General features: G+C 35.1%; 1 protein-coding gene across 7 annotated transcripts in view; it reads right to left on the reverse strand.

Moving 5' to 3' along the window:
- rapgef1b (Rap guanine nucleotide exchange factor (GEF) 1b) overlaps positions 1-13790 on the reverse strand; it is a 61715-nt gene that overhangs the window by 26608 nt on the left and 21317 nt on the right. For all 7 annotated transcript variants that reach the window (XM_073824373.1, XM_073824372.1, XM_073824375.1 and 4 more), the window contains exons 2-6: positions 5988-6130; positions 1136-1314; positions 870-1026; positions 701-789; positions 472-624 (exon numbers count right to left, since the gene is read on the reverse strand). In XM_073824373.1, the coding sequence (XP_073680474.1) occupies positions 472-624; positions 701-789; positions 870-1026; positions 1136-1314; positions 5988-6130 (721 nt within the window). The remainder of the gene's footprint in view (positions 1-471; positions 625-700; positions 790-869; positions 1027-1135; positions 1315-5987; positions 6131-13790) is intronic.

Raw genomic sequence — 13790 nt, forward strand, 5'->3', positions numbered from 1 at the left:
CTACAGCACGTCTCTTATCAGACAAACAGTAAATGGAAAAACAAACTTCTGCTTCGGAAGCCAAGCGCCACCAAGAGGAAGCTGTTACATGAATATCTGTGTGTCATTCTCATTCACATATATTTACACACTTGCTTGTGGAAAAAAACGCAGATTTAAGAATGAACATGACTCATCTGTGGGAAATTACCAGTACTAAAGATACTGCATCTGCCTAGCAAATGCTAATGTACTTTCTAAATATACACTACAGCACACACCAACTACTGCACACTAAAGTATACTCGATGTTCACTGCATTAAAGCATCCTACAGACTAAACAAGCATATTTACCTTTATCTGTCAGCTGTTAAGGAAACAGTGAGGTATCAAATGATTTGGGACACAACCAATATGGCACACTAACCTAATGAGTTGTCTGAACCCACAAACAACAATACTTTCAGATTTCCAAAGCCACACCCCCTCACCTGTGCTCTGCCAGTTTAACGCCTGGTAGAGGAGGTTTGGGCGGGGCAACCTCCTCCTCTGACATGTCAGTCAAGCTGTCAGTGGGTGTGACAATGGGCGTGGTCTTACTAAGGATCGCCTTCTCTCGTTCGGTAAGGGGATTTTCACACACACTGAGATAGAGAGACAAATATTAATAACCGCCCCCAAGCAAAATAGATAAATTCACATTGCTCTTTGCGACTGTACCTCTCAGGTTTGGTCACAGGAGGCGCTGGTTTGTTGGGGGACGTCGGGGACGGTTGCTCCTGTTTCTCAATAGTGAGTTTCACCAGCTCCTGTTACAAACACACCCTTGGGTTATAAATATGCCAGCGTTGTTTTAACCTTGTCACAAATGCATTTCTCTTCCCCTCACCTTCACACCATCCAGCACAGCTTTGATCACCGTGGTGACGGTCGTCACAGTGTCCTTGTCGTCGAGGTCGATGCCCTCTAGCATCACCTGGTCAGACCAGCGAATGAGATTCGCCAAACTCTGATAGACGCGGTTATGACAGGAGGACACTGCCGAGCTGTGGTTAGAGAGAGAGATATAAATGAGAAAAACGGAAAGAGGGCTGCATGCAAAGGAAATGATGAAAAACCATGTTAATATTGGTTTGTTAGCACTGGTAGACTCACCTGTGCTGTATCCGAGCCTCTACCTGCATCAGAGGCAATATGGCCTCCAATATTTTACTAGCCGATCCAGGAAGCATCTGCAAAACTTTCGTATCGACGCTCATCTTGTCGACGATTGTCTTGAAGTAACGTAGAGCACTCACCACCTCCTTCTCCTGTTCCTCCAATCGACTCACCTTCTGTTAAAAGACAGGATGGAAAGTTTTTTTTTTTTTAGGTCACAGTTGAAATTGAGTGGTAGCAGTGTTAATATATAGCTAAGAAGCTGTGGATTAAAACTTTACAGGCATAGAGCTGTCGTAGAGTTACTTTACAACCTAAAGCATGAAGTTAATGTTTGCTAACAGAGCGGCACTAGTGTTGCTCTAGAGGTAATTGGTTTTACAGTTCATTTGTACTGATGTAGAGGGGTAGTAGTGTTACTGTAGAGCTCTAAGAGTGTAAAGTTTACTATGGTAGAGCAGCAGCAGCAGATATACTTACATGAATTGGGATGGAAAGTTGATGTTTACAGTGATAGAGCGGCAATAGTGTTACTATAGAACTAAGATTTATGTCTAAAAATATGTGGAGGTAATCTTTACAGAGGCAGAGCTTCAGTAGAGAGAATGCAGAACTTAAAGTGTGAAGATAATGTTCACAGACAGTTGTAATAGAGTTAGAAAGGTATACAGCTAAAGTATATACTGATGTAGAGGGGTTGTAGAGTTACATTGCGTTCACACCGGACGCGAACGAAGCGGCAAGCGCGAGTGATTTACATGTTAAGTCAATGCAAAGACGCGAATAGCCATCCTACGGCGCGAAACGCGTGAATTACGCGGCGCGAGTTGAGCGTTTCAAGCGTTTGTCGCACCATTCGCGTGAATCGCGCAAGTTCAAAAATCTCAACTTTGGCGAAAATTCGCGCCGCGTTAACCAATCAGGAGCTTGCTCTAGTAGTGACGGAGGCAGAAATCTGAAACAACAATGGAGGACAAAATCACCGTTGCTGTCTTTGGTTACTCGGAGCTGTTCCATACATCTTTGTACTTTTATAGAAACTGAAAAAAAAAAGGATCTTGTTTGGAAGAAAGTGAGTGAAGAGGTCGGACAATCTGGTAAGTTTAAAAAAAACGCTCTTTACTCAATTTGACCTACACATATATACATATTGAGACTACAAGCAAGCTAAAGCTGGCAAATTGAGCTCATTCACCTATTTTACAACTACTTTCCCGCTGACTAGTGGCAGACGCCCCTCCCGTGACGCGAGTTTTTAACGCGCGAATGAAGCGAGTAAACTAAAATGTTCAAGCGTCCAACTATGCGCGAATAGCGCGATTCATTCGCGCAAGTCGCGTCTGGTATGAACGCACCATTAGGCCCCGATCACACCGAACACGTTTTTGCAGTTGGAGGTGCCTCTTTTGAATGGTTTTCTGTTGGCAGTGAGCCTTCTGAGCGCCTGAAGTTGAAAAAAATAAAAAATCAACTCCGAGCGAAAAAACGGCCAACGTCATTCGCGTTCTTTTTCATTGTCCAATCGAATGAATGGAGACCGCCTTCTGTTGTGGTGACGAAAGTTTACCGTTACTTAAAAAGTCCGGAGACTGCAAGAAATAGAGGAAAAACCTTTGGTGTCTATCGTGGGTAACCCGGAGCTGTATTATTCAGGGTTTCTGCTAATATGACAGTTTACTTAACAGCAAAAAACTAAGATTTTAGAGCGCTCGTGCCATAATCCTTTGATTTGACTGACAGGACAGCTGTTTTGGTCGTTGCTTAGCAACATAAAAAAACCGCAGCACACTGCTCTTTTATTAAAAGCAAAGTCCTTTTAAGACAAGTCATGTCACTCGGCGGCCATCTTTGAAACGCCTCTCGGGCATCAAAGTGCAGCTCCTATCTCTTTGAATGGGGAAACATCAAATTCTCCAAAACTGTTCGCCAAACTTACGATTAAATTTCATATTTGAAATCTCCAAAGAAATCCAACAAGAATTGGCTCATAAATATAGTTCCTTGTGCTTTAATAGCGTTAAAAAAAACACTTATTTTTCCGGCTAGATGAGCCAGTGCGCATGCGCAGTACTGAACGCACGTCTTAGGGGCCGTTCACATGTCGCGGCTAAAAACGCGTGGAAAACACTAGGCGCGCCGCTTTCTTCCTTGTCAACAAAGCGCTCGAGCGCTTGCGCTCCGGAAGCGTCTGCCGTTTCTAAGCAACCATCAGCTGCGCTCTAGCTCCAAGCTGCGGTGCGCTTGCCGCATTCTGAAAAGTTGAGATGTTTTTATCTCGATGTGGCGCGGACGCGCCTGGAAAAAACGAGCGCGTCTACATTTAAAATAACAAATTTGAGCGCGCAAAAGACGCTACATGTGAACAGGCCCCTTAGAGCGCCGGCTGTTTCTATAGCAACCGGGACTTCTAACGGCAGATGCAGTGACACGCTGACTTTACTAATCAATGATTGGCTCTTTCACTAAGAAGGCGGAGCTTCGCGGCCATGATGACCGTTTCATTGTTCCCCATTCAAAACTACACGAGTGACATGTCTTTGGTATTCTATAGTCTTTGTTAAAAGTCACCAAAAAAGGCAGTGCTGTGCGCCTCTCGTTTTTAGAACTAAAAGACGCGTTCGGTGTGATCGGGGCCTTACGGAAGAGTTCTGAGGGTGGAGAGGTCATGTTAATTTTGGTTGAGCAGGAGTAGATTTACGGCAGAATTGAGAGTAAACAGTTAATGTTCACAGACTTAGAGTTACTGTACAGTTAAGAGAGTTGTGCTTAGAGTTACAGTAAAGGTAGGAGACTGGAAAGTTCATGTTTACTGTGGTTGAGCAGCAGTAGATATATTGTAGAAATGAGGGTACATTAACTAGAAAAGATGGACAGGTGATGTTTTTAGTGACCGAGCAGCAATAGAGTTACTGTAGCGTAACAATAGATGTATTCTACTGCTAAAAAGATGTGGAGGTAGTCTTTACAGAGATAGAGCTGCAGTAGAGCTACTGTAGAACTTGAAGTGCAAAGTTAATGTTTATAGACAGAGCAGCACTAGAGTTAATGTAGAGTACTAAAGGTGTAAAGTTACTTTTTACTTTTTTACTGCAAAACAGAATAGAGAACTACTACATTGATATAGAGTGACTATAGTTCCTGTACAGTTGAGAGGGTTGTATATAGCTGGAAATGTGGCTAGAAATTTAATGTTCACTGTGGTAGAGCAGCACTGAATTTACTGCAGAATTGAGAGTAAAGAGATATGTGACCCTTAAGTCGCTGGAGTATGTTTGTAGAAACAGCCAAAAATACATTGTATGGGTCAAAATTGTTGTTTTTTCTTTTATGCCAAAAATCATTAGGAAATTAGTAAAGGTCATGTTCCATGAAGATTTTTTGTAAAATTCCTACTGTAAATATATCAAAATGTAATTTTTGATTAGTAATATGCATTGTTAAGAGCTGAATATGGACAACTTTAAAGGTGATTTTATCAGTATTTTGATTTTTTGCACCCTCAGATTCCAGATTTTCAAATAGATGTATCTCGGCCAAATATTGTCCAATCATAACAAACCATACATCAAGAGAAAGCTTATTTATTGAGCTTTCATATGTATACATCTCAGTTTTGTAAAATTTAACCTTATGACTGGTTTTGTGGTCCAGGGTCACATATTGATAGTAGAGTTACTGTACAGTTTAGAAAGTTGTTATTAGAGTTATTGTAGAAGTAGGAGGGTGGATACGTCATGTTTACTGTGGTAGATCAGGAGTAGATTTACTAAACTAGAGTTCATTTTCAAAGCAAATGTAGAGTTACTATACAGTTGAAAGAGCTGTGTTTAAAGTTATGGTAAAGGCTGGAGAAAATTCATGTTTACTCTGGTAGAGCAGCACTGGATTGACTGGATTTAAAAGAAGAGAGTTCAAATGCACAAAAATAGAGCGACTGTACAGTTACTGTACAATTTAGATGATGTGTTTGGAGTAACTGTAGAGGGTAGAAATGTTATGTTTACTGTGGTTTACTGTGGTAGAGCATGAGTTTAACCCTTTTAAACCAGCTGTGTCTGTGCTGACTCTTCAACCATTTGACCTATCAAAGTAATTCAAATTGCCCCTGACATCAAACAACATGCGTGTATCAATATATGGCTTATTACGGTAATTTCTTGCACTCCGTTGTCAAATGATGACAGATCAAGAATGTTGAATTTAAATGGAGAGATAGGGAGCGCAGATTTTTGAATTGCATAAAATAAACGAAATGAACAAAAACATGGCAAAGGAAGAGTAAACAACACAAGATGTGATTGGGATGATTTTTGATGAGACTTGGGAGCAGGCTGAGAGACTTTTTCACATGGGGCGTGTGCATCGCTATAATGAGTCTGTGTGTGTAAATGTATGAGTGTATGTGTGTGTTTGCATGTGTAAATGTGCACGTATATGAACAAAAATATGTGTATATATGTAATATAGTTACATTTTAAAGTAAGAAGTGTTGGATTATTTCAATCGTGTTTTTTTGTCTTTTTTTTTTCTAAATAAAAATCTGATAATGTATTCCTGATTTTTTTTATTTTTGTCTCATTAAATTCTGTTTACAAACTCACCACGCAACATTAATGGCAATTAACTAGACGTTTTTGAAAGCCATTTGTTTTCTGACAAAAATAACACCTTGCACTTGAAAATAGCACATTCTGTTAGATTTTTACAGTCAAATAAACAAAATCTGTGAAAATGACCTATTTTGCCCTTAGGTCTTAAAGAGTAAAAGGGTGAAAATGAAATATTTACTAATGTGGAGTTTCAGTAGAGTAACTGTAGAAGTCATAGGGAGTAGACAAAGTTGCTCTACCTTGTTGACAGGTTTCTCCGGAGTCGTCACCGTAGGCTCTGGCTGGAGCTGTTTGCTTTTCTTAGACGGGGTTCGTTTAATCTTCGGAGAATGGAATTTCATCAATTTCATTGTGAAAGAGGAGAGGTGAGACTTCTGGGATTCTGGAAAACAAAATCAAAGAATAACTTCACAAAACAAGCAAACAAAAGGAATGAAAGAAAGTGAAGCTTTTGATAAAAAAAAATCTTGTCCATCACAGACCAAAAAACTCAAGACAGTTCAGTAAATTCATTCTGGCTTCATCTCCGACAAGCTCACAGCAGTGATTTTAGTTATCAGAGAGATGACAGATACGTTTAGCGGGACGATCTGTCACTGAAAGTGGAGAGTAGGATATTTACAACCTGCAATCAATGTAAGATCAGAGTCATTTTATATAATCACCACAATTAAACTATACAAATAAACATACACAAGCCTCGTTGGCGATAAACATCACCAAACAAACACGCTCCCAAAGGCAATTACATAAACTAGAATCGTCCGTCTGAGGGGTTTTTATCATAATTGGAATTTTATGGGCCATAATTATAGAGAGAAAGAAAGAGAGACACTGCACACATGAGCAGCTGGTGTATTTCTTAATTTATCTCCCGTTTCAAAGAAAGATCTGCTGGTCAAAAATACCAACACATGCTCAATTCCCATTCACATTAACACAAACTATGCCGCACAGCTCATTCAGAAATCGTTATGATTATGGCGTCACAACGAGGTCATTAACATAAGCCTGCCCACATTTACACAACAATTACTACAGCTCACAACAGTTTAAAGAATGATACTTTGGAGCATTTATCCAATTATAACAGAGGTTGAAATCTTAAAGGTACAGCAGCAAAACTACCATTTTAGTGTGTAATTTCTAGCATTATCAAACAAATTGTCAGAGAGGGTGGAATACGATCATTTTAATAACAATTTAAAACTGCTTTTGGTGCAAGAAACCTTAAAGGAACACTCCACTTTTTTTGGAAATAGGCTCATTCTCCAACTCCCCCCGAGTTAATAAGTAGATTTTTACCGTTTTGAAATCCATTCAGCCGTTCTCCTGTTCTGGCGATATCACTTTTAGCATAGCTTAGCATAGGTCATTGAATCCTATTAGACCAGTAGCATCACGTTCAAAAATGTCCAACGAGTTTCCATATTTGTTGTATTTAAAACTTGACTCTTCTGTAGTTATATCGTGTACTAGGACCGGTGGAAATGCAAAGCTGCGAGTTTCTAGGCTGATAAGATTAGGAACTACACTTCCATTCCGGCGTAATAATCAAGGAAGTTTGCTGCCGTAATATGGCTGAAGCAGGCGAAGTATTATCAGAAATGAGTTCCCAGCTAGTTTAGCATTTGCACATGTGCTGCGTGGTATTACTGCTCCTGCTTCAGCCTTATTACGGCAGCAAACTTCCTTGACTATTACGCCGGAATGGGAGTGTAGTTCCTAAATTTATCAGCCTAGAAAATTGAAGCTTTGCATTTCCACCGGTCTTAGTACACGATATAACTGCAGAAGAGTCAAGTTTTAAATAGGACAAATATCGAAACTCGTTGGTTATTTTTGAACGTGATGCTATTGGTCTAATAGGATTCAATGATCTATGCTAAGCTATGCTAAAAGTGATATCGACAGAACAGGAGAACAGCTGAATGGATTTCAAAACGGTAAAAATCAACTTATTAACTCGGGGAGAGTTGGAGAATGAGCCTATTTCCAAAAAAAGTGGAGTGTTCCTTTAAGGCGAGGCACTGCAGGTGAATAGGGTAAAAAAAATGAGCTAACAGTTATCACCTTACTTACCCAGTTGATTGATTATATTGATAATTGCAAATATTTTTTGTATTTCAAGTTTTCTAAAATGTTAGGTTTAAATATGCAAATGAACATTATTTAATGAAATATGCACTAATTTGCATACATTTCAAGTACAAAAATCTAAACACAGGATGAAGTCAGTTTTCAAAATTTTTGTTTAATTTCTTTTACATATTAGAGTCAAAAGTTTTTACAGAGGGAATTTTGGGTATCTCATTTCGTTACGCCATAATTCAGAAAAAAAAAACTTAGAACAGACAGGAAACACTATATTATTTACTATTTTTGGGGTAATAAAATGTACAAAAAAATTCAGCCAATTAAATATGAACAAATCCCTCTTTAAAAACCTTCAGGATATAGACAGAAATAAAAATGTCAAGACTGGTGTGTGTAAGTGCTACTAAAGTGGAGATTTATGGCTCAGTGTAGGAGGAAAAAACTAATTTTGAGAAAAAGGTCTTCAAAAATATGCATTGCAATTGAAATCTATTGACAAAGACAGATAAAGCGCTATAAAAAAAAACACTTAACGTTGCTTTCTGCATGTTTTCTTTCCACTAGTCTGAAAAAACACTTTATGAAAAACCAAAAAGACCAAAATTTGTATTTTGTGTTGTATTTTTTTTAATGTGTGTGTTTATAAAGTGTGTACTTAGTCTCAAAACACATAGATGCACATTTGAACTCTGACCCCTCTTGAGAAAAAAACACTAGACACAGCAGTGCAATTTGGGGAGGAGGCAAAAATGCAGGAAATTATATGTCATGTGTGTGTTTTGGTGTGTATATTGACAGCCATTGTTGCAGAAAAAGGGCTCTGCCTTTCCGTTCAGTGCGTGCTCAGAACAATGCCTTCTGGGTAAAACGGAAAAGTCGTATTGTAACTAACAAGGGTGGAGTCATTATGCTCTAATACACACACATACAACTCTTAATTACCCTCACACACACCCAAACACAAGCATGGTGGGTGCATTAAAGCCTGTAGGCTTAAAGTAAAAGCAGTGGAGCGTGGGTAATGTAGTATTTTAACTGTAACCACCATTAAAATCTATAAAACAGATCCATATTACACACCAGCACTCACCAGTGAATCTTTACAACAAATAATGAGTGTGTAAGTGGGTGTGTCAGATAAAGTTAATGTAGTTATGACTAAGAGTAATTATAGGGCAATTTAATAGATGATTTTACATGCAGTGATGACTAACAATCAGTAATCTTTAGTATGACTGATATACACTATATAGCTTTGTTTAGGTTTATGTTGTCACTTAAAATTGAATTTAAGTTTTAGTAAATTTGCATGTTTTTAATTATCATTTAGTCATTTCATATTTCAACTTCATCTAAATTAAAATAAGAAATGCTTCTGTGGCATCTAATTAAAAAAAATAAGCATGGGATATTTTTACCACAGTAAACATTTCAATAAATAATTTTTTTATGGTTTTAGTTTTAGTTAACAATAACCCCACAAACAAACACCATTATCAACCTTTCACATACTAGAAAAAAAATAGTATAGCATAAGAGTTAATGTCATTAAAAAATAAGAGGAAAATCATCACATAAAACACATTTTTTGCACCAAGTGATAAATTTACATTTTTGCATTTTGTAATTGCCTTTTATCCAAACCAATCTACACTGCAAACTATATCACAAACCAGTTTCTAAACCCTTAATGGTTCAGGAAATTAAAACTAGAAATATTAGAAATCATTTTAGTTTTAGGTAATGATAACCTTACAAACAAACACCATAATCAACAGAATACCTTTCACATACTAGAAAAGAAACGGTGTAGTATAGGAGTTAATGTCATTAAAAAAGAAGAAAAACATCACATAAAACACATTTACATGCATTTTTTTCTTTTTCTTTTTTGCAGCATGATAAATTGACATTTTTGCATTTGGTAATTGCCTTTACCCAAACCGTTCTGCATTGCAAGCGATATCTCAAACCAGTTTTTAAAAACCTTAACGGTTAAGTAGATTAAAACTAGAAATAGAAATAATTTTAGTTTTAGTAAACAATAACCCTATAACACCATAATCAACAGAATACCTTTCACATACTAGAAAAAAATAGTATAGTATAACAGTTAATGTCATTAAAAAATAAGAAGAAAATCATGACATAAAACACATTTACATGCATTTTTATATGCATTTTTTTTTTTTTTTTTTGCAGAAAGTGATAAATTAACTTTTTGCATTTGGTAATTGCCTTTTATCCAAACTGATCTACATTGCAAACAATATCACAAACCAGTTTCTAAACCCTTGATGGTTCAGAAATAATTAGTTTTAAAAAAAACATCAGAATGCAATAGATCAGCAAGACTTGACCTACAAAATCTCTCATTAAAAATGACAACAAATTACTGTAAATTAAGTTAAAAGCACAATTTTTGGTTTAGTGCATATATTATTATTATTCAACGCCGCTATTGGCGTTATAATTAGTCCGTTTTTACTGTCTTAGCTGAAGATTAACTATCATCCTAATAATTTCATTTCCTTTTTAGTTGATTGCACTCAGAGTAAAAGCTTAAAACACATTCACTGCATGTTTCTTTAAGGCAAATATTGACAGGGATAGAACTGCATGAATAACAGTTTACATATGTAAAACTTTAACCTTTAAGAGCACAATTATGACAGTTCCTGCGATTAGATTTGGAAAGATGCAAAAAAAGCTGGCATGCCAATTGACGTGCATTATGGGTAACACTGATAGCGTGCTTTAAGTCTACATAAATGACTCTGTCAATTAAATTCCATTTAATGCAGAACATTTCAGCAGACTGGCTAATGCACAGCTCTGAAAGTTCAACTATAGCACACTTTCCTCTCTCGCTCCGCCTGAGGGAGTGTTTTCACTGTCTTTAATGGATTTCTGATAATATAGATTGATGGAAAAACAGAAAGGGAGGTATCAGATATTAGCTACGTCCTTCAAACCATGTCCATTACAGACTAATGAACACACGTGTCTAAACACATGGGCAGCCAGTTGAAAAATTAATTCAGGAATAGGAAGCCCCGCCCAAATCCTGCATCACTTCCTGTCCAGCGACCCTATTGCAGTGGGCCGCATTCCCTAACCTCCGGTTCAAGGTCTGCTTCAGCTTGCAAGCATAAAAGCACGCACTTATCCACTTATAATCAATCCTAACTCATGTCACCTGCAGGTCACAGCCACCACCTTCCTGCTCTGGCCTCAGACATACCCATCAACTTCCTGTCTGGCTCCAGTGAACAGGAGCACTTCCTGTGCTGCCCATCCTCTTTGCAACAAAGACCTCTGGAACACTGAGTCATGGATAAAACACACACTCATAACTTACATTATACATCATAAATTTTGTAAGTGCTGATTTTTGTTCTTTACGATACAATATTTCTGTGTATTTTCCACATTTTACAGCCAAAATTATTTGGTATGCACTAATATAGAACTGCGTTTTTATTCTATATAGTGCTTTCTGATGATTCCTAGTAATTCCTAGTAAAGTTTTTAATATTACAAAATATATAGTAGTATTTAAGTATTTTTAGAACTCTATAAAAGATTCATGAACTAAAAGATAAAACAAAATTAAATAAAATTAGCTAAGTAAGTCTGGGTCCCATAAATAAAATAAAATAAAATTAAATTAAATTAAATAAAATAAAAAATTAAATTAAATTAAAGTAAGCAAGTCTGGGTCTATCTTACAAAATACAATAAAAATACAACAACCCTAATATTAGTACTAGTTAATGCATTTATTACCCTTTTTTGTTAGTTAACAATAAAAAGATTTATAAACTGCATTTGTGATAAAAAAAATTTAAATTTAAAAAGTAAAAAAAAATGTTTAAATTAAATTAATTAGTAATTGTGGGTTCATCTTACAAAATACAATAAAAATACAAAAAGCCTAATATTAGCATGAGTTAATGCATTTATTATCCTTTGATATTTGTATTTGTTGACAATAAAAAGGTGCACAAACTGTACTTTTGATAAAAAAATAAAACGTTTACATTAAAAAAATCAATTAATTCATTCAATTAAATTAAATAAAAATAATAAAGTAAAATAAAAATTGTTTAAATTAAATTAAATGAATTAGTAATTCTAGGTCCATCTTCCAAAAAAAAAAAAAAACGAATATTAGTACTAGTTAATGCATTTATTACCCTTTGATATTTTTGTTAGTTAACAATAAAAAGATTCATGAACTGTACTTGTGATAAAAAAAAAAACTTAAAATAAATTAATTGAAAATATAAAGTAAAGTAAAATAAATTAAAGTAAGCAAGTCTGGGTCTATCTTACAAAATACAATAAAAATACAACAACCCTAATATTAGTACTAGTTAATGCATTTATTACCCTTTTTTTGTTAGTTAACAATAAAAAGATTTATAAACTGCATTTGTGATAAAAAAAATTTTAAAGTTAAAAAGTAAAAAAAATGTTTAAATTAAATTAATTTAAATTAAATTAATTAGTAATTGTGGGTTCATCTTACAAAATACAATAAAAATACAAAAAGCCTTTGTTAATGCATTTATTATCCTTTGATATTTGTATTTGTTGACAATAAAAAGATGCACAAAATGTACTTTTGATAAAAAATATAAAAAGTTTACATTAAAAAAATCAATTAATTCATTCAATTAAATAAAATAAAAATAATAAAGTAAAATAAAAATTGTTTAAATTAAATTAATTAGTAATTCTAGGTCCATCTTCCAAAACACAATAAAAATACAAAAAAAAAAACTATTAGTACTAGTTAATGCATTTATTACCCTTTGATATTTTTGTTAGTTAACAATAAAAAGATTCATGAACTGTACTTGTGATAAAAAAATTAAAATAAATTAATTTAAAATATAAAGTAAAGTAAAATAAAATAAAGTAAGTCTGGGTCCATCTTACAAAATTTATTAACATTTATTAACCTTTGATATTTTTTGTTAGTTAACAAAACATGAATAAATTTTTCTCTGTCCAGTTCACAAAACAAAAAAGTCTGTCCTGAAAAATGATTGTCTCTTACTAAGTATAATACAAATACAACGAAACAAAAACAAATACTATGATAACTAACCAAAAAAAGTTAGGAAAGCTAATAAAAACATTATTAGTTTAAATAAACAATTTAATTAATTTAGTGACACTTTACACAAAGGCCTAATTTGTTAAGTTCAGGTAATGCTCTAGCTAACACGAATGATTTATCAATGATTTATTAATTGTTAATGTTAGTTCATTTAAAAAAAACAAAACCTCTCAAAGTCTGTCCTAATAAAAACTGTTATGTCTTAAAGTGTAATAAACATACAAAACTAATACTATGATAACCAACCAAAATATAAATTAATAAATAAAAATACAAAAGCTTATACTTAGTTTTATTAGCTAATAATAAAACAAAAAATAATAATTTACATAATATATCAATATGGTCACAAAGATATTCTGAATATCTGATTATTTAAAAAATATATACTATTGTAATTTCACAGTAAATTCATGTTTTTGACTGTGAAGCCTCTCTGTGAGTTTCAGACATGCAAACAGTGGATATGAACCAGATAATTGGTTTAAAGGGGATAAAGACACTGACAGGTACGATTCAGAATCACAAATTTAATATAATCTTGTTAACATGCTCTTGTGAGAGTGAGTGTCTCAGATGTAGGCATGAATCTACCCACACAATACGACAGGAAACGCCATCAAGCGAGTCATAAAAGAGCTGTGAAGTCGACACGAGGAGGAGGAGGAGGTGAAGTGGGTTACTGGAGCAGACGTGATGCACAGAGACTTACTCAAGTGAGAAAACACAAATGAGCCGCCAGCCGAAGGACAGCAGACAGCGCAGAGATGACTTATCTGAACACGCTTACTAACCGGATCTGGAAGTGTGAGTG

The sequence above is a fragment of the Garra rufa genome, chromosome 19 (genome assembly GCF_049309525.1).
Source record: "Garra rufa chromosome 19, GarRuf1.0, whole genome shotgun sequence".
In the NCBI taxonomy this organism is placed as follows: Eukaryota; Metazoa; Chordata; class Actinopteri; order Cypriniformes; family Cyprinidae; genus Garra; species Garra rufa.